At 38.8% G+C, this 20,944-nt stretch overlaps 1 protein-coding gene across 1 annotated transcript in view; it reads left to right on the top strand.

Annotated features, from left to right (window-relative positions):
- LOC124711486 (1,2-dihydroxy-3-keto-5-methylthiopentene dioxygenase) overlaps positions 1–20,556 on the top strand; it is a 54,494-nt gene extending 33,938 nt beyond the window's left edge. Inside the window, exons 3-5 of the mRNA XM_047241631.1 lie at positions 7,558–7,677; positions 16,861–17,040; positions 18,866–20,556. Of these exons, the coding sequence (XP_047097587.1) occupies positions 7,558–7,677; positions 16,861–17,040; positions 18,866–19,015 (450 nt within the window). The 3' untranslated portion in view covers positions 19,016–20,556. The remainder of the gene's footprint in view (positions 1–7,557; positions 7,678–16,860; positions 17,041–18,865) is intronic.
- Positions 20,557–20,944: the final 388 nt, after the last annotated feature.

Below are 20,944 nucleotides of genomic sequence, written 5' to 3'. Positions count from 1 at the left end.
CTTTGATCTGCATAAAGCTTATGATACCACACAATACTACCATATTCTTGCCATCTTGCATGAGTGGAGCCTCCATGGCCCGCTCCTGCTTTTTATCCAGAACTTTTTTGAGGTATAGGCTGGGCCCCTTGTAACACCTCTCATCACTGAAGAAAGGGATTGCACAGGGTTCTGTTTCAAGTGTCTCTCTCTTTTTAGTGCCTATCAGTGGTCTGGTCATGGCTGCATGGCCTATGGTGGCCCCCTCTTTGCAAGCAGATGATTTCTGCTTTTATTTCTGTTCATCTGTGATGGGCATTGCTGAACACAGACTGTAGGGAGAAATACACTAAGCATAATCTCGATCTGTCACTCATGGCTTCCATTTTTCGGCTGCCAAGAACTGTGTTATGCAATTTTGTTGTCACCATACAGCCCCTTCCCATCTGGATCTGTACCTAGATGGCCTATACCGCATTGTGGTGGTCTCTCATTGTTTTGTTTTGGGACAGGTCTTTGATGCCTGGTTGACATGGCTTCCTCATCTTCGTCAACTAAAGTGGAGATATTGGTCGAACCTCAATGTTCTTTCAAGCCTCAGTGACACCAACTTGGGGGCAGATGACTCTACTCTGATAAGGCTCTACACAGCATTGGTCCAGTCCTGTCCGGATGACAAGGGTCTCACATATGGCTTGGCATCACTTTCAACATTATAGATGCTGAACCTGATACGTCATTTTGGGGTACAGCTGTCAGCTGCTGACTTTTGGACTAGCCTCCTAGCAGAGGCAGGGGTTCCACTTTTGCAGATTCTGTGCTAACAACAATTGATTGCATATGTCTTACACATCCTCTGCTCTCTGGAGCACCCAAACTACTGTCTCCTCTTTACAAATATGAAGATCATCTCATGCAATGATGGGTCAGGTGTAGGGTTATGATCACCATCTGTATATGGTCGCTTTTTTCTGAACACCAGCTTTCCCACCTCCCAGCCCTTCTCCGGGCTCACTCACATACATATTTGTGGTGCATCCCCCCCTCCACAGCTCCGTCCTGACGTATCACAAGGTGTGTTGTACTTGACTCATCCTCTCATCCTGAGGCCCTCCTTCACTCATTCTTCTCCATTCTCAGGACGTTTCGGGGTTCAGAAGTGGTCTATACTGGTGGCTTGGTGGTTGCTGGTGATGTTGGTTTTGCTTACATTCACATGAGATGTAAAGACCTCTGCTCCTTGCTGGATGGCTACTGTTTTCACTGTGGAGTTGGTAGCCATCTTTTGTGCTCTTGAGTATATCCATTCAGTACTAGTGAAGCTTTCCTCATCTGTATTGACTCTTTGAGTAGTTTACTAGCTCTTGACCATCGTTGTCCTCGCCACCCCTTGCTCTTCAACTATCCAGGAGTCAATTTTGCCCTTGAAAAATGTAGACACTAAGTGGTTTTTGTCTGGAACCCTGATCATGTTGGGATCCTGGAGTCTCGCTGACATGTGGCCATACTGGTTACCGGCAAGGTGCCTCTTAAGATTGGTATTCCAGAATCAGACGTTCAATTGGTATTACACTGTCAAGTTCTAACGACTTGGAATGGCACACCCTGACTTTGATGAACAAACTATGGCAGGTAAAGGAGACAACAAATCTGTGGAGGTTCTCCATGTGGGCCTCTCGCAATGATTCCATTGTCTTTTACCAGCTCATCATTGGCCATACTTGGCTTACTTGGCTGACTCATGGTCATCTCCTCAGTCACAAGGATCTACCCCATTGTCATTGTGATGCTCATTTAACAGAGGTCTATATTTTGCTGGACTGTCGTAACTCAGCCACCCTGCAGCGGGCTCTTAATGTTCCTGACAAGCTGACACTGGTGTTAGTGGATGATGCCTCAGTGGCTGACCTAGTTTTGTATTTTATTCATGAAGAGACTGCTGCCACTCTCTCTAAGGAGGGCACCTCAGTCTTGTCAGCCCATTGGAGGATTGGCAGGATACCCTGTTGTCTCCTCAGCCCCAAATGGGCAGGGGCTGTCTGGGCTTGGTAGTGTGCCCCAACCCTCACCTTTCCTGCTCTTTTGCTCTTCTCCCTCTTTCTTGTGTGTTCTGTTTGACTTGGTGCTTCTGTCACCCTGTCCATGTTGCTAGTCCTTTCTAGGTATTGTTGGATGGAGTGCTTCTGATAAGTTGCAAGGGTACAACCCCCATGGCCCTCTCTGCCTTCGAGGGCCTCTGGCTGTTCCCTGGGTGGGGCACCTCACCAGTTGTTCCTTTTTCCCCTTTTCTTCTTCCTTGTTCCTTTCTCTAGGCTTTGTTGACCTTTGGTAGATCTTGGGGTTTTCTTTGAGTTTCATGCACTAGACCCTTCTTTGGTATCTGCTCCAGGTAGCAGAGACAATGTTTTTGAGGATTCACCAATCCTCAGTGCTATTAAATAGTTGTCGTCTTATATGTGATCCTCACTCCCACCCTTCTGGCTAATTTGCGTAGGTTACCGAGTTGTGTCCTTGTGCAGTGTTATGTTGAACAAAATTGGTAATAACCCATGACATTTTCGATCTGTAGTGAATGTGCACTGATATGAAACTTCGTGGCAGATTAAAACTGTGTGCAGTAGTGAGACTTGAACTCAGGGCCTTTGCCTTTCATGAGCAAGTGCTCTACCAACTGATCTATCCAAGCATAACTCATGGCCTGTCCATACAGCTGTACTTCCAGCAATACCTCATCTCCTACCTTCGAAACTTCACAGAAGTTCTCCTTTGCTGGAGGACAGGTTGTGAGTTGTGCTTGGGTAGCTTAGTCCATAGAGCACTTGCCCACTAAAAGACACAGTCTCACGTTCACATTTCAGTCCTGCATACAATTGTAATCTACCAGGAAGTTTCATATCACTACACTGTGAAATTTGGATGATAGGAGATCAGGTAGTGGCAGAAGTAAAGCTGTGAGGATGGGTCATGAGTCAGGCTTGGGTAGCTCAGTCGATAGTGCACCTGCCTGCGAAAGGCAAGGGCCCCAAGTTCGAGTCTTAGTCCTGCACGTAGTTTTAATCTGCCAGGAAGTTTCATCCCTCTACCTGTTGACACAGGTCTTGATCTCAAACTTTTTCTGATAGTACCCTTCTGAATCTCACCCTTACCTTTGTGACTGTCAGAATTTCCATTGTTAGTTCTCGTGTAGTGCCATCTTGTCCTCTGTTCTCCAATATCCTTCCAAGAGTCCATCTGTCAATGGAATCCTATGCCTTCATGAAGTCCATGAAGGTTACTACCATGTTTTTGTTCTTTAAAGTCATAGGTTCCACCAGTTGTTTCAATATAAATATGCTCTGTGCATCCTCCTCCTTTTCTAATTCCCACTTGATAGTTTCCAACTGCAGTTTCCATCTGTTTTTCTGATCTTTTCAGGAAGAATTGTGACAGTGATATTCCTCTGTAGTTGTTTGCATCCCTCTTGTACCCTTCTTATCTATCAGCACTATGATCACGTTCTTCCCTCCTTCTGGTAACATTTGTCTGCAAATTTGGCAGGTAACCTTGGTCATGTTGTCTATCACTTTGTCGCCTCCCCACTTTATCACCTTGGCTGATATCCTGTCTTCTCCAGTTGCATTTTTATTCTTTAGATCAGTTTTGGCCTTTTTGACATCATCCCTGGTTGGAAGGCGTGGCTCTCTTCTGTGCCCATTCTCTGTTCCTATTTGGCTTCAGGTGGTTCACAATTCAGCAGTTCATGAAAGTACTCTGCAAGTATTTTACACTTACCCTTCACTCTTAACAGTCAGTTTCTTTTCCTTCTCTCTAATAAACAGTTCTTTGCCCCTGTAGCCAGTCGGACTCATTTTGCCTTTCCCAAAAAAGGGTATACTGTTGGTTTTCCTAAAGTTGTTCTCAGTCTCATCCAGTTCCTGCTTCGTCCTTTGTCTTCTGGTTCATCTTATTGTTCTGGACACTTTCTTTATTGTTCTGAGGAAAACCTCCCATTGTTCGTGGTCCTTCTCATTACTCCAGTTAATCCAGGCTTTCATGCAGTCCTCTGCCACTTCCTGACAATTCTTATCTCACTGCCAGTGCTTGTTTTTGTTTTCTTCCTTTCCCTATAGTTCTGCCTACTTTCCAGTGTTCAGCTTTATGTTGACCCATTCACTGTATGTTTCAACTCCTTTCTCGTATGCGACTTGATTGCATTTTAATTTGTCTGTGTTTGTTTTCATGTTTCCAGTTGCTATATTCATCTGTGGCCTGTTTGGAATCTGATGGCTCTTGACTTCTCGAAGATAGTGATGTGATTCTAATCTTGTATTCTTCCTGATCTCTTCGATCAGACTGAATGCTATATGGTCTGTCTGGAAGACGGGTGCATGGCTTGCTTATATCTTTCTTACACAGTTTGGCCCTGAAGTGTATTGTCATCATCTTTTTTTGTGTTCTCGACACAGTTCAGTTAACCTTTCTTCATATTTGTTTGTCCTGTTATGTACTGAGTGTTCATGTACTATTTCCATATATTGATTCTCCCTTCTAGTCTGTATATAATAATCACTTAACAAATATCTTGACTTGTCTATGTGGTATGCTTTCCAGCGCATCATCTAGCTCTTCCCAGAAACTACCTATTACTCTCTTTTCTTTGCTGTTCTTGTCATTAGTAGGTACATTTTCATTTACTATTCTATACAAATGTTTCCTGTTCATATTGTCAGCATTGATATTCTTTCTAGTCTACACTATATTTCAGTTATGCCGTTGCTGTATCTATGAACCCCGTACCAAGGAATATGGATGTGTCTTCCCTTTCCGCTCTGGGAGAGGAGCCGGAGGAATGGACAGAAAAGAGGGCAGTGGAGATTGAACAGTAAGAGGAAGGTAGAGGAGATGGACAGAGGTAGGAGGTGGAGGGAAGGAGGAGGAGGAGATGGACATGGACAGAGGGGCGAGGAACATATGGACAGGTGGAGGGGGGAGGGGGGGGGGGGGGGAGGAGGAGGAGATGGACAGTGGGAGGGGCAGGTGGAGATATAGTGTGGTGGTGGAGGACATGGACAGAGATGGGATGAAGGAGGAGATTGACAGAGAGGGGGGGATGTAGGAGATGGATGAGTAGAAGATTGGAATAAATACATACCCGGGCAGCACTGCGTGTTTTTCCACAGCTCGCTCCTAAACCACTGGACCAATTTCAGCCAAACTTGTTACACCTGTCTGTTACTGTCAAGAAACAATCACCATGGGTGTAAGAACCATGTACCTATCATAAATCAGGAGACATGACGTAAACTCTGAGATGCGTGAAAAAATGCCAAATTGTGCATCTGTTATTTGCTACTAAGACACTCCTACAGTTGAGTCAACGTAACAAAATTCTGAACACTGGGTAGAACTTTTGGTAGCTTTCAGTTGCTCAGCGCAAATCGCTGTAGGTGAAAACAATAGTCATCTATAGAGCTATGAAGAGGTGTTGCCTTAGAGATGTTTACAGAATCATGTTGTAGATAGGTGAAGCAGCTGCACCCAGTGTACAGGAACTGTCTGAGATACTGTACTTATACATTGTACGTTATGTATATTTCTCTGTACAGCTGTATCATAATTTTAAAGGCATTTTCACAAATACATGGAAATTAATTTTTTTCAATAATAGCAACAAATGCAGTTCATTTTTTGTTTTTGTATGATTGCAGTTTTGGTTGATGGGATATGAGGTTTCATGTATTAGGGACATTTTGGTGAGTGTCAGAATTCTTGCTGTGCCACAGACCTTTCAATCATTGATACCTGTATGGTGTTTACAGTGGGCAGGAGTTTACTGTTTATTTGTGTAATTTTAAAATTTGTGTAAAAATTAATGATCCCACCAAGTGGAATCTTCGTACTGTAACATAGTTTGTGAATGTAAAGAAGTAGACCCTATCGAAATTTATGTTTTTGGAAATTTGGTAAAAGAAGCTTCAGTTTGAGGCTGGTGCATCATGTTTACTGGGAGATGAATGAAGAATATTCATGAAGAAACACGACGAGATCAACCTTCAGTTGTGATTGACGAACTCAAATCAAGGACTGAGGCAAAAATTTAACAGGGTAGATGTTTCACTACTGGTGGACAGAGTTGTGCTTCCTGAAATTGCACAATTAGTTCTTTATCAAATTGTTAGTGGTGATCTGTGCTATAGAAACGTGCGTGCCAATCAAGTCCCTTGGCTTTTGACAGATTAAAAAAATAATAATGGAGGCTTTACTGACTTTTCTCACTCACTACAACAGGAATAGTGAGGTGTTTTTAAGCCACATTGTTGCTGGTGAGAAGCCCTGGGCTTAGCATAAAAGTCCAGAAATAAAATACATGTTGTTGGCATGAATATCCATGATCCCCAACAGAACTAAAAAAGGCCAAACAAGTTCTGTGCACCGAAATGGTTACGAACACTGTGTTTTGGGATTGAAAGTGTGTCTTACTCGCCAACTTCATGCCTAGAGAAGAAACAATAAATGCAGCAGCCTATTGTCAGATCCTTCAGCGACTATTCCATGCCATTGAAAATGAATTATGTCAATTATTGTCCACTGGTATTGCCCATCTTTACAATATGCTCATCCACATTCTGTTAAATTGAAGGAAAATTTGCTTTGGCAGTCAAAGGGGAATATTTTTGGACCTAATTGTCACCAAGTGATTAGCATCTTTCTTCCAAAATTGAAGTACTCTTTGGGTGGAAAGCACACTGGGAATGACAACGAACTGAAAAAGGATGTTAGTGACTGGTTCAGTAACTTTGCAGTAACTGAGTATGTAGAAGGCATAGGAAAGCTCATGGAGAGAGCTACAACAAATGTATAAATTTAAATGACTACTACATAAACACCAAAATATATTGTGAAATAAGTTTTATTTTTTTGAATTAAAATATCTGTAGAAACAAACATTCTTTACTTTTAGAATGATCTTCAAAAGTGATCTACAATAAATAAATGTATTAGTGATTTAATGTCCCAGAGAATTTAAACACGAAGTTTGTAGTGTTTGTATGGGTCTGCTTTGAACAAACATTTCAGTCTTCGTGTCGGCACTCTGTCAGTTCCTTTTTGATAACAGAGTCTCTCTTCCTTTTTTTATCCATTTGCAATATTTTATCTTTATGCCATTCCTCCCGCATTGAGTATCTTTGACTCTTTTTTTTTTCGTACCACAGTGTTAATCAACAAGAGGAAATCAATCACTCTCACCTTCTGCTTTCTAGAAGACTGTCTGTGTGCATAATCGGCACTGTGTCAGATTTTATGCCGTCTTCTCATCAACAATATCTTTGCTTGTTCTTTAGTGCTATTTCACATGTTTCTGTGGCAGCTAATTTGGTTTGTAATGCAAGAAACAGAATGAGACAATAGTCTAGAGAAATCTGATTTGTTAACTTGTTTCTTCTGCGCCCCATACTGCAATTTTTGGTATTTTATTGTCGCACATTTCATTTCTTTAACTCACATATAATTTGCGGTCAGTGTGTTATGTGCTTTATTACGATTGTTATAATGTAATGTGCATAAACAAAATTAATATTAGCTTTATCATTATTTCAGTTGAATCCAAAAACATTTATAGAAGATGGAGAACTTGAAAAAATCAAGAAAGAGCGTGGATACACATATGAAGACGAAATCACTTGTTCAAAGAACTGTTTACCAAACTATGAAGAAAAGGTAGTAAGATAATTTTCACTTCTACTGAGATAATTGTTAATTAATGTATTTATGTTAAAAGTTAAGAACTTTATTGAAGTTGGATATGTAGAAGACTTTTTACAATTCTGATACACTACTATAAAGAAATAAAAGCATGAGAGACAGGAAAGAATAAAAAGCTGGAGGAATACTCCCTGACTGCAAAGCTACATCTATGTATCTACATATATACTCTGCTAGCCACCAAGTGGTTTGTGGCAGAATGTTCCACTCGTGGATCGCGTGAGGGAAAAACAACTGCCTGAACGCCTCAGTACGAGCTCTAATTTTCCTTATCTTTGAATGGTGATCATTGCACCTTATGAAAGTTGATGGTAATAATATATGCTCTACATCCTCGGCGAAGATCAGATTTTGGAATTTAGTGAGCAGCCCCTTCTGTTTAGTGCATCGTCTATCTGCAAGTGTGTCCCACTTCAAACTGTCTATGAGATTTGTAACGCTCTCGCGATGGCTAAATGTACCAGTCATGAATCTTGCTGCTTTGGATCTTCTTAATCTCTTGAATCAGACCCAACTGGTAAGGGTCCCATACAGATGAACAGTACTCTAAGACTGGGTGAACGAAAGTATTTTAAGCAATTTCCCTTGTTGAAGGACTGCATTGCTTCAGGATTCTACCAATAAACTGCATTCTACAGTTCGCCTTAGCTGTTACTTGTGTAATCTGATCGTTCCATTTGAGATCATTTTGAATAGACACACCCAGATACTTGACAGATGTTACCACTTCCAAAGACTGGGCATTTATTTTGTACTTGTACGTTAATGGGGATTTTCACTTTGTTATACGCAGTAGGTTACACTTACTAATATTGAGAGATAACTGCCAGTCATTACACCACGCATTTATTTTCTGCAAATCCTCATTGATTTGTTCACAACTTTTGTGTGATACTACCTTCCTGTAGACTACAGCATCATCGGCAAACAGTCTAATGCCGCTGTCAACACCATCAACCAGATCGTTTATGTAAATCGTCAAAAGCAGGGGACCTATTATGCTACCCTGGGGCACACCTGATGTTATGCCTGTTTCTGTTGAAGTCTCCCAATTCAAGATGACATATTGCTCTCTGTATGTTAGAAAACACACTATCCAACTGCATGTGTCATCCGATAGACGATAAGCTTGCACTTTTTGGAAGAAGTGGCAGTGCGGAACTGAGTCGAATGCCTTTCGAAAGTCGAGGAATATGGCACCAATCTGGGAGCCGGTATCTAGAGCCTGTTGTATATCACGCACAAAGAGTGCCAGTTGTGTCTCGCGTGACCACTGTTTCCTGGTTTCTGCAGGTGAGCTTCTCAGAGTCTAGAAAGGTCATTATGTCTGAACACAAAATATGTTCCATGATTCTACAACAAATCAATGTCAGTGAAATTGGCTGGTAATATGTGCATACAATTTTCTACCCTTTTTATAGATTGCTATGACCTGGGCCTTCTTCCTGTCTCTACATCTACATCTACATCAATACTCCACAAGCCACCTGACAGTGTGTGGGGGAGGGTACCTTGAGTACCTCTATCGGTTCTCCCTTCTATTCCAGTCTCGTATTGTTTGTGGAAAGAAAGATTTTCGGTATGCCTCTGTGTGGGCTCTAATCTCTCTGATTTTATCCTCATGGTCTGTTCACGAGATATACGTAGGAGGGAGCAATATACTGCTTCACTCCTCAGTGAAGGTATGTTATCGAAACTTCGACAAAAGCCCGTACTGAGCGTCTCTCTTGCAGAGCCTTCCACTGGAGTTTGTCTTTCACCTCCGTAACACTTTCGCGATTACTAAATCTTCCTGTAACGAAGCGCGCTGCTCTCCGTTGGATCTTCTCTATCTCTTCTATCAACCCTATCTAGAACGGATCCCCCACTGGTGAGCAGTATTCAAGCAGTGGGCGAACAAGTGTACTGTAACCTACTTCCTTTGTTTTCGGACTGCATTTCCTTAGGAGTCTTCCAATGAGTCTCAGTCTGGCATCTGCTTTACTGACGTTTAATTTTATATGGTCATTCCATTTTAAATCACTCCTAATGCCTACTCCCAGATAATTTATGGAATTAACTGCTTCCAGTTGCTGACCTGCTATATTGTAGCTAAATGATAAAGGATCTTTCTTTCTATGTATTCGCATCACATTACACTTGTCTACATTGAGATTCAATGGCCATTCCCTGCACCATGCGTCAATTCGTTGCAGATCCTCCTGCATTTCAGTATAATTTTCCATTGTTACAACTTCTCAATATACTACAGCATCATCTCGTGGAACTTTCTGCTGTTCTAATGATCTCTGATAGATGATGGATAAGAATGGTGCTGTATTTGTAGCATAGTCAACATAAAATCTTACGGGAATACCATCTGAGCCAGATGCCTTCCTTGCGATTGTTTGATAATTGGAAGAGAGAATGGTGCTGCAGTCATCTACCGTAAACGAGTTTTTGAAAGCTAGGTCTAGAATTTCAGCCTTCTGTTTATCATCATCCATTATATTACCCGTACTGACAGCAAGAGAAGGTATTGAATTATTTGTAGCGTTCATAGATTTTACGTACGACCAAAATTTTTTGGGATTATTTTTAGAATCTCCAGATAAAATATTGCTTTCAAATTCATTAAAAGAATCTCTCATTGACCTTTTGACAGCTGCTTTCATTTCGCATAATTTCTGTTTGTCAGTGGTGCAGTGACTACGTTTAAAATTCTCTGCTTTCTCAGCAACTTCCTAATATGTTTGTTGAACCAAGGTGGATCCTTTCCCTCCTCTATATTTTTGCTAGGCACATATTTCTCTAGCATGTGGTGGACAATGCCTTTAAATTCTGACCAAAGATGCTCAATATCTTTGTGTCCTGCAGTGAATGCTTGGAGCTGATGATGAAGATATTCATTAATGACATTTCTATTTCCTTTCCTAAACAAGAAAACTATATTCTGGGTGTTCCCCACTGACATAGACGTCACAATGAGATTATGCTCCCCAATACCTTCTTCTAGATTAACTTCCTCAAAAGGATCAGGTCTGTTTGTCACCAAGATATCTAATATGTTCCCATCTCGAGTTGGTTTTCTAACCAATTGCTCAAGGTTTTATGTTGAAGAGCACTCCTAGAATAACTTCACACGAGTCTTTGCTTCTGCCCCCTGTGATAAACGTGTAATTTTCCCAGTCAATGGATGGCAGATTAAAGTCTCCACCTATAACTAATGGATAATTTGGATATTTATTTCCGATGTACTCAAGACTTTCCCTGAAACATTCTGCAACATTTGTTGTGGATGCTGGTGGTGTATAAAAACATCCTAATACAATGGTCACTCCTTGTCTGATTGGCAGCTTTATCCAGACTATTTCACAGTCCAACCCATCTACTAGGGACCTCTGTAAGGGCAGATATTAGAACAGGAAACGCTGGGAATGTCAGTATGAGACTAGATTTAAAATTTTCAGCATAGGTATGACAATGACCTCCATCTGTTTCATTGATTTGATTTTGATTTGATTTGATTTGATTTTAACTGGAGAGCTAAAACAGCTTAGGTCTAACCCACCACTGCCCGCACCGAAACTAGGTTTATTGTGTGGCATCGCTCCCTGTATATCTAGTAAAGCCAACCAGTGCCCTTAAGTAGTGTAAGGAGTCCCTCTACCAGTTTTTTGTTAGACACAATTTCTTCAGGTCTAGTTGTCCCGAAGATTCTGTATCTTTTACTCTCCAATGCCATGCATTCAAAGATTAGGTGTGATGCAGTTTCTTCACCCTCATCACAGATCCTACATTTAGGGTCCTCTTCCATTATACCCATTGTGTGTAGGTGTTTTTTAAAGTTCCCATGGCCAGTCATCAGTCCAGTCATGAGTTTGATCTCTTTCCTGTTCAATCCCAGGATTTTAAACCATGGCTTGGGCATCATTACCTTACCATGTTTTTGTTTATGGACCTTGGTCCAATATCCTACGTGCTGTTTCCTAAGCCAGTTCCATAGTTCTAATTTGATCATAGCCTTGGTGATTGTCAAGACAGGTTCCGGTCCAATAAATGGAGTTGTTGCCCCCATCCTAGCCAATCTGTCGGCTTGTTCATTGCCACAGATCCTTGAGTGGCCAGGGACTCACACTAGGTACACCCTATTGCTTCCCCCTAGCTCCACCAGAACCCTGTGGCAATCTGCAACAATCTTAGACCTTGTTGCAGGAGCTGCCAATGATTTCAGGGCTGCCTGGCTGTCTGAATAGTTGTAGATGTTATCATCATTGTAGCACCTACTCACATTCTCCTCCACACATGCCCTGATTGCAGTTATTTCGGCTTGGAATACAGGGGCCAGTTTCCCTAGAGAGATGCTGCTCTCCAGTCTTGGCTGAACCCCGTACAACCCTGCCCCAACACCTTGATCTGCTTTTGACCCATTGGTGAACCAAACGATGTCCCCCGTACGGTGTCGAACTGTTTTCTCCCACTGCCACATGATGGAAATTTTGGAGTATTCAAAAAGAAAAGAAAAAATTGTGATAGAGTTTATACCCTAAAAGCAAACAGTAGAAAAAATGTGGAAGTACATGTTGCAGAGTATGATGAAATAATTGATTTTGATACATGTTGTATCGAAGGGAAACTGAAGGATTCCCAAGAGATAAAAAGCAGGCATTCTCCCTTAAAATTCAAGTACTGCAACAATTGGAGAGGTTGAAGCATCTGTTTACATCAACTTTCCTGTTACACACATTATTTCTGGGAAAGTCAAGGTCACTGCCTTATCTTACCATACCATGTGACAAGGTATACAAGGACAAAGTTCCCATAAACTTCAAAAAGATACAGGACATTTGAAAGTCAGTGAAATATGTTCTTCAAGACGCGATGGAATTTTACGAGAACATTCTAAAATGGCCAACAATGAGTACTTTGAGTGAATCTTTTCATCTCTAATAAGTCCTAAGTCCTGTGTGTTTGTTTGTTTCTTCATGAATTTAAATTATATTCAGTCATAGTAATAATGCAGTATGTAACTAACATTACTGTTGTCCATTAATAGGTATTCCATGAACACATGTGATTAATATTCCATATTAAATTTATTAATCAATACAGGTCATGAATTTATTGGTAACCACAGGGCTGAAAAGCATTAAGTCCATTTTTGAAAAACAGAAATAAATGCGGGTTAAATGTTCAAATTGTATTTTCATTAACAAAAATTACATTCTAAAAATTATTTAATAGATAATACTAGTTACCAAATTTAAACTTTTTCTGCATTTGGTTTGTAAATGGGTGTATTTACCTAATTTTGAATCGCTGAATACAATGGTAAAATCAGTTTTTCTCTATGACATCACATTTCCTAGATACACAGCAGAATAAAAAATGGTAACAGCAAAAATTGACACAATTAAGTCAAGCAAAACTACACATTCATAATGTTTGAAGTCAATACTGTTTTGCACGTAACGTCGGTATTGTGCTATGTAATAAATGACATTGTGTTTCAGTTAATGGTACACTGTGATACATATTTGAATAGGTCTTTAGGAGAAGAAATGAATTACTGAATAAAAAATGCAGGGTACCATTTAAAAAAGTCATACTGCTGTTCATATCTTTGTAAAAAAACAAAGCTACAGTGAAGGCAATCATGCTGATTGATGTCCCCCTGACAGTTGAAGAGCATTTGCTTGAAACATTTTGTAATTTGCTTCTGGACAAACAGTTATTTAGAGTAGTCAAGATAAATGGGACACCCTTTATATGGGCATGATGCCAATAAAAGGTCCAAATTAGTTCAGAATATATTTCCCCCTTTAATCGTCTTTGGTTTTCGAAAAATGCAATGACGGAGCTCTTCTTTTGTTTGCTGTTTCACCACTCTCCCTAACAAAACCCCAGCAGTAGTCATCCATCTTCAAAGGGTTCCAATGGCCTTGGTAATGGTGTTCCATGGTAAGAATGTCTTGGTGAAAGCGTTCACCATGCTAATCGCTTATGGCTCCCAAATTTTCTGGGAATAAATCAAGGTGAGAATGTAAAAAGTGAATTTTAAGTGACATTCTACACCCCAAGTTCTTATAGTTGTCCAACAGATCATTCACAATGGTAACGTAGTTTTTGTCTTTTTTGTTACCCAAAAAACCCTTCACAATTGCTTTAAATGAAGACCAAGCAGCTAATTGGAAATCTGTGAGTTTGGTATCAAAGGTTGGATCTTTCAGCAATTTTCTTATTTGTGGTCCAACAAATATAGCCTCTTTCAGCATTGCCTCGCTTAATTTGGGGAACTTTTCTTTCAAGTGAGTGAAGGCTTCACCTTCTTTATCTAGAGCTTTTACAAAGTTCTTGATAGGGCCCAACTTGATATGAAGGGGAGGCAAAATGATTTTATCGGGCTCAACCAATTGTTCAACAAATTGTTCACATTTACATTTACGTTTCCAGGAACACATGACTTCCTTACAGGCCATTCCTTGACTGTATAGTGGTTCCTGGTGTAATGGCTGTCCCAAAGGCACAAAAAGCAGCAGTGTTTCGTGGATGCAGCCTGTAAACCTGTAAGGAGTGCAACAACTTTTAAATTACAGCAAAGGTGCCATTCGTGATCCTTATATTTAGTTGCCTCTAGCAGCAAAGCCATGGTTTCATAAGTTTCTTTCACGTCTACTGCCTAAGCAAGCCAAAGGTACCAATGGAAATGGATTGCCATTATGCAGTAGTACTGCTGTCAAGCTGATGTTACTGGAGTCAATAAATAGTCGCCACTCCTATGGATTATGTTATACACCTAGCCGCATCATTAGACCATTGAAATCTCTACACACACACACTGAATTCTGCATTTTGAAATACTGAGTGAAAGAAGCACCTCTTGATCTGAAACAGGAAATTTTTGTCCCTAGAGCTAGAAGATTCCGTTGTTGCAGTCTCGACCCCAAGAGTTCAGCTAGCTGTTTCAAAAGTTGTAGATCATGAACCAAATCATTCAATTCCTTTTGATTTAAGAGCTGAGGCAAAGTGTCATGATACTGAGTGAGGGCAGTACTCTTCTATATGTTCAATACTTTCTGATTCACTTGACATGGTGTCTGGTTCCGTGGCTTTCAAGTTACAGACAGGAGCACGGGGCACAGGCAGATGCACTGAAGATACATCTGCATACTTTATTTTATGTCTAGTTGTGCTTGAATGTCCCAAAATATTTGTAAGACAGAAGTAACAGTCTGAATAATGGACTTTAGGCTCACACCACACCATCAGATGGCATGGCTCAGTGTTTTCCTTTCAGCCACTCATCGGATGGAATGGCTCAGTGTTTTCCTTTCAGCCAGTCGGTTAAGGTTGTAGTACAGGTTATGCAGGGAATATGAGGTGCAAAATTTTTATCTTGATCACCAACAGGACAATCAAATTACAATTTATATGCCTTCTTAAACAAATCAGTGATTGGTTTTCTTTGAGCTTTTGGAGTGAGTTTCCCACACACATAACAAAAGTTGTTGGGGTGGTTTAGACAGCAACGAGATTTACTAGTTGCCATTTTTCTTAGTGTAAGTTTTAAAACACAAAAAGTTTGCACTGCCTTTCACAGGAAACACTCACTGAGGATCTCTCTCTCTCTCTCACTAGATTACCACACCAACCTTTTACTGACGATTTGTAGATCTTCTAGCTCTCTTCTGCAAATCAAAAACAAACAATTAAACATCAAAGCAAAAGAACAGCAAAAAGCAAAGTACTGAATACGAAAAATAAAAAACCTTTAAGAACTCAAAAATGGTGCTTGCTAGACCATTTTGAAAGGTATATTCGGATTCTACACACCAAAATACGTTTTAGTTGATGTATCACATCCCAGATGGATGTTGACTAGTGTAATAGGAGTTATAATCAATATTTATTTGGTTTAGTTACATCTATACAGTTTTTTCCTTCTCCTGTTAAAGTTGCAAAAATGGATTTAATGCCTTTCAGCTCTGACCGATTCAATTGATAGAGGAAAAAGAGAAGATTCAAAGAAGAGCAGTGTGTTTCTTTGCAGGGAGGTGTTCTGCATCATGGTGTGGTGTGGTGTGGTTTACTATTAAAAGTTCAAAGAGCATATGTTCCTAGAAGAATCAAGCAACATACTGTTGCATCCTATGTATATCTTCCAAAAAGATCATGTAGGTAAAATTAGAGAGATTATAATTCACATGGAGGCTACCAGTAATCTCTATTATTATGAACTATTCATGACTGGAACAGGAAAATGGGGAAGTGCAGTGATACATACCACACACTGTAAGGTGGTTTGGGGAGTAGAGATGTGTTATATTTAGTTTTGTTGTAACACATTTCAAGTAAAAATATAACCAGTAGTAGGCATATCATATCTGAAATTGTCAGCCCATACAGTAAAATCAAAGTAATAGTGAATGTTGTTAAGACAGAGTGAAATTAGCCATGGAAAATGACAGTATTGATTTAAAAAACTGTGCAAAAAGGATTTTGCCATGTTTGCAAATATCTTACTCAGTTTATACTTACAAATGTGGTATCAGAGGGAACAGCGATCTAGGGTGTCCTTTACTGAATCTAGTTTTGAGGTACAGTGGATTGAAAAATGCAAGTGTAAAAATCTTTTTATTGTCTAACAGCAGAAATGAAATGTCCGACAGATAATGCAAATCCTATTTCATCTCGATTTCTAGTAAAAGCTAGTCTTTTATACATTCGGCTGTTATTCATTCCTGGAAACCATTTGATGATATGATAATCTTTTGTTTTTGCAGACTTCACTAGACACTATCAGTTGTTTATATTAACTAATTTCTTAAAAAATTGTTTTCTGTGTTGCATTTATTAAAATGTGGAAAGTAAACAGATTCATTCTATTTTTCTATTAAATTGTTAGAAGTTATTGACGCTGCAGTTTTCAGCAGAAGGAAAATTTAAGAAAATATGTGAAAAGAAATAAGTGCTTTTTGCTTAGGATTGGGTATGGTAAGTATAATATGAAACACAATTTTAAAATCCTGGCTTGTTACTTGTACGCACTGCATTACTGTAGCCCTTTTTAATTGTTTCCTCCAGGATGCCTTGTCCTGGATGTTAATTCCTTATTTGAGTTGAGAAAGTACTCTGTTAAGCTTATATATTTTGTTCCAGCTGAAGAGCTTTTTCACTGAACACCTGCATACAGAAGAAGAAATAAGATTCGTACTCGAAGGTTCAGGATACTTTGATGTACGAAATGGAAATGATGAGTGGATTCGTATTGAAGTTTTACCTGGTGATATGATCATAATTCCTAGTGGAATATACCATCGATTCACACTTGATACAAAGGTTTGTATAAATATTATTAAGCTTTCCCCATCCAAAAAATCACACTAACTAGTAAGCTGACATAGTTACAATTGAAACTTGCAGGGGGTGTTCACTATGTTAGCATATGCCAGCTTTCTGCATGCTGTCATTCATTGTTCAGTTAGATAATATATCACTGTAAAGATGTGATTCCATTAAGGCAACTAGAACAATTCAGCCCTTGTGGCTGTCAAATGGGACTGCTTTGATGTAACTGACAGCAGGAGCTGGAGGCAGCAAGAACTCGGCCAAGTGGTCAAGTTACAGAGACCAACGTGAGATGGAGTTGTCACTGTAGTTCATCTTATTTGATTGTCTTGTGGTTTTGCAGCTGAAGCAGTATCAGTACTTCAGTTTCTTTATAAAGCTGATGATTGCAGCTGTGGCCATGTAGTGTTGGAACATGTCAACAAGAAGCCACACTCAATGTCTTTGACCATATTTCACTGTCATTTCAGTAAGTAGTCTGTACGAGGGTGTGGTGAAAAGTAATGCCTTCAAATTTTTAGTGTAAAAACTGTTATAGTTTTGTAGGTAAAGCAGATGTTATTGAATTCTGCATCTTTATTCTTCATGTCTACAGATTTATTTCTCAACATAGTCACCCTAGCAACGGACATATTTCTCTCAGCAAGAGACCAGTTTGTTGATACTATCACTGTTGAATATTTGACTTTGTTGGTAGAGGCACCACCTCAGCTCTGCTTGCACTGCTTCATCACTAACGAAGTGAAATCCTCAAAGGTGTTCTTTAAGAATTGGAAACAGATGAAAATCAGAGGACCCAAGTTGGTACTGTATGAGGGATGATCAATGACAGTGAGGCCAAGGCGTTGGATTGTTGCAGATGTCACTCGTGTGTGGTATGGCATTGCCATGCTGAAGGAGAATGCACTCCATCTGTGGACGAACTCTTTGAATTTGGAACTCGATTACAGCATGCTGTTTCTCAAGCACCAACATAGTTAAGATACATGCAACCATGTTACACACTAGAGTTTGGAATTCTGTAGTGGCAGAGGGCAGAATATATGTAGATACGAAGAAAAAAGATTTGAATGTTAATGTTTGTGTTATTTAAATAGCTTTTAAGAGTTTTCACATAAATTCGGAACCATTACATTCATACTGACTTGCATGTCTTACAAAGGCTGCCATCCCATGGCCTGTATGTTGCTGATTTTAAGGCAGTGCCACCGTGATTCTCACTAAGTGACTGAAAGTTGTGTCATTTGAAGCTGAACACCCATCTCTAAATGTATATCTCAAATCATGCAGCTGTAGTCATTCTAGACATTGCATTTGAATCACAGCTTTAAGAAATAATGATTATAGGTGATGAAAACACTTGGCTTCTTGTTCCAGCAGGAGAATTTACAAATTTTGTACTTCTCCTGTGGAACTCTTCTGTCACACTATTTTAAACAAAACAGTTTTTTGCAATATATTGCTTCCCTTCTGCATCATAGTTTAGAGGGACTGGCATTATGGCAGCCGACCCTGCAATGCCCTTCAGCACTAAAGTGAAGACTAAAATAGTGTGGAATGAACCAGAAAATACTATATTAAGACCTTTTTGTTTAATTGTCATAGCTGTTTTGTGGCTTCAAAAAATTTTCATTTTGGGGTAATGTTATGAGTTTACTCATGTTAAATTTTAATTTATCCTTTCTGTCACATTACTCTTATTTAGCCATCATCTTCCATTTGCCCCAAAATACTTAATAATCATGTTCCTTCTATAAATTTTAGTTTAATAAATGTTGGTTTGGTTATGATTAATTTCTTTCCACTTTTGTTACAGAATTTTATTCGCGCTAAAAGGTTCTTTATTGGAGTACCAGTGTGGACACCACACAACAGGCCAGCTGATGAGATGGATTGTCGAAAGCAGTATCTTAAACAGTTAGAAAATGGGTTTGAAGCAAGGCAAAGAGGACTTGGTAGTTCATAAATTCTCTTGTATGTCAGATTTTAGTCTAAGGTTCAGTTTTATGGTAAAACATTATAAATGGGAAATATTGTATATCACCATGTAAAGTTATAAAATGGGTCATAACTTTTTTTTCTATGGTTCTGGGAACAATTGTAATCAATTATGATATTATGTGGCAGGATAAGGAAAATCTCATTTCTTGAATATGAAAGGTAGCTTATCATAACATTGTTAATAAATCTATGCATTTCTTTGTTCTCGCTATCACATAGAGTATTTTAAACTACAGGAACTGTTGTCCTTCAATCTAGAATCTATGTACATCTCTCAGCAGACATGGGACAGTGAATAAAAACCTATTGATCTTCATATACTGGCATTGATTCAAATAATATATCTTTTCCACTATGCCAGTGTTTTTATTGCTCTTTTTTTTTTAATTTAAAATGTGTTTTAAGTTGCTGCAGTGTACAAAAATTATGTTAATTTTGCCAAAATGTAGGTAACAGTTTCTCACATATTCAGCAAACCAATTTTAATCTGAATCTGTTCAGTATTCCAAAATAATGTACTGCTTTTTTTACATTATTTACAACATGATTTCAGTTCCATACATAGTTAATAATTTTTACTTTTTCAATAGGCTCTGAAGTCGTTTGAGATAGGTAGAGAAGTTTCTAGGTATGATTGCCAAAGTAAGATTGTTGAATATTTCTTTGTGATTTCCACAATTTAAAAAAAACTTTCATTTAGTAAAAAATTTGTTACACCTCTCGAGTGTGCTATCTTAAAAGAATTATTATACAGCCACAATGAGGCTAGTGGTCAGACAAGAAAGAGCTAATCAGGGAATGTTTTAGCTTTGTGATTCAAGTCCTGCTATGTTTATGGCTGCTGCAAATCAGACAAGAAATTCTTTGTGTGAGGTATATGTGAAACAACTGTGGTTTTGACTCATTCCCAAGATTTAAATCTTATGTTGCTTTGGTAAATAACACACTTTGTCTGATTTGCAGAGAAAGTCCAGTTGCATTTAGAAATTATGTCTGTGTCCAGTCTCCATATTCAAGTTAACAGAAATACAGTGACTGCTGAATTATTAGAACAACTGAAGATGTAAACTGAATCATGAGAAGGGTTAGAAGAATGATTGAAAGTTCTTTCAGATGTCTCTAGTTAATATGAAATCACAATGTGTATGTCTTATTTGACAGATGGAAAAAAAGTAGAAATGTTAAAAATATAACCATAAAAGTCAGCTTATTTTAACTTTTTGTCGATAATCTGAATCACATATGAAAGGGGGGAAAAGGGAATGTAAATGAATATAGAATACATTTAACATAAACTTACATTGGAGAAGCAGTAATGTATCTGATATTATAAGGCTGTGACTAAAATGGTATTCTCATCAAAGAAGATCATTTTGTAAATAAAAATTAGAGATATTTGTGGCTATTATTTTTTTAAAGATTTTTCTGCATATGTGGCATATATATATTTCAGTATATTGTAATGTTGTTACTTTTAAATATATGGAAGTTCTGAAGTTCTCAAAACACTGTTTTTCTTTTTTCTTACCAATGTTTCCCCTGCTGAATTCCACTCTCTAGAAAGAATTTTGTTTTTATTTTATGTGCAGTTACACATCTTATAATAATAATAATAATAATAATAATAATAATAGTAATACAAAAACTAAGTCTAACATACTGCTAGCTTCCAATTCATCTGACTTTCCTCATAGGTTTCAAGCACACGCTGCTTCTGTGATAATTCCATCTATTCCTGCCACCTGATAACCTCAAGTTATGTCATCTATGTTTTCCCATCTAGATTTTTTAAATGTTCACTTTCCCCTATAGAATTTTGTCTAGGTTCTTCTGTACCCCCTATTCTTGCAGTCAGTATAATGACAAGAAATTGGCTTATTTTCTTAATCCTTGG

This window comes from Schistocerca piceifrons, chromosome 1 (assembly GCF_021461385.2).
Source record: "Schistocerca piceifrons isolate TAMUIC-IGC-003096 chromosome 1, iqSchPice1.1, whole genome shotgun sequence".
Taxonomy (NCBI): domain Eukaryota; kingdom Metazoa; phylum Arthropoda; class Insecta; order Orthoptera; family Acrididae; genus Schistocerca; species Schistocerca piceifrons.
Note: the sequence above shows the minus strand (reverse complement) of the source record. Positions and strands in the feature narration are given on the sequence as shown.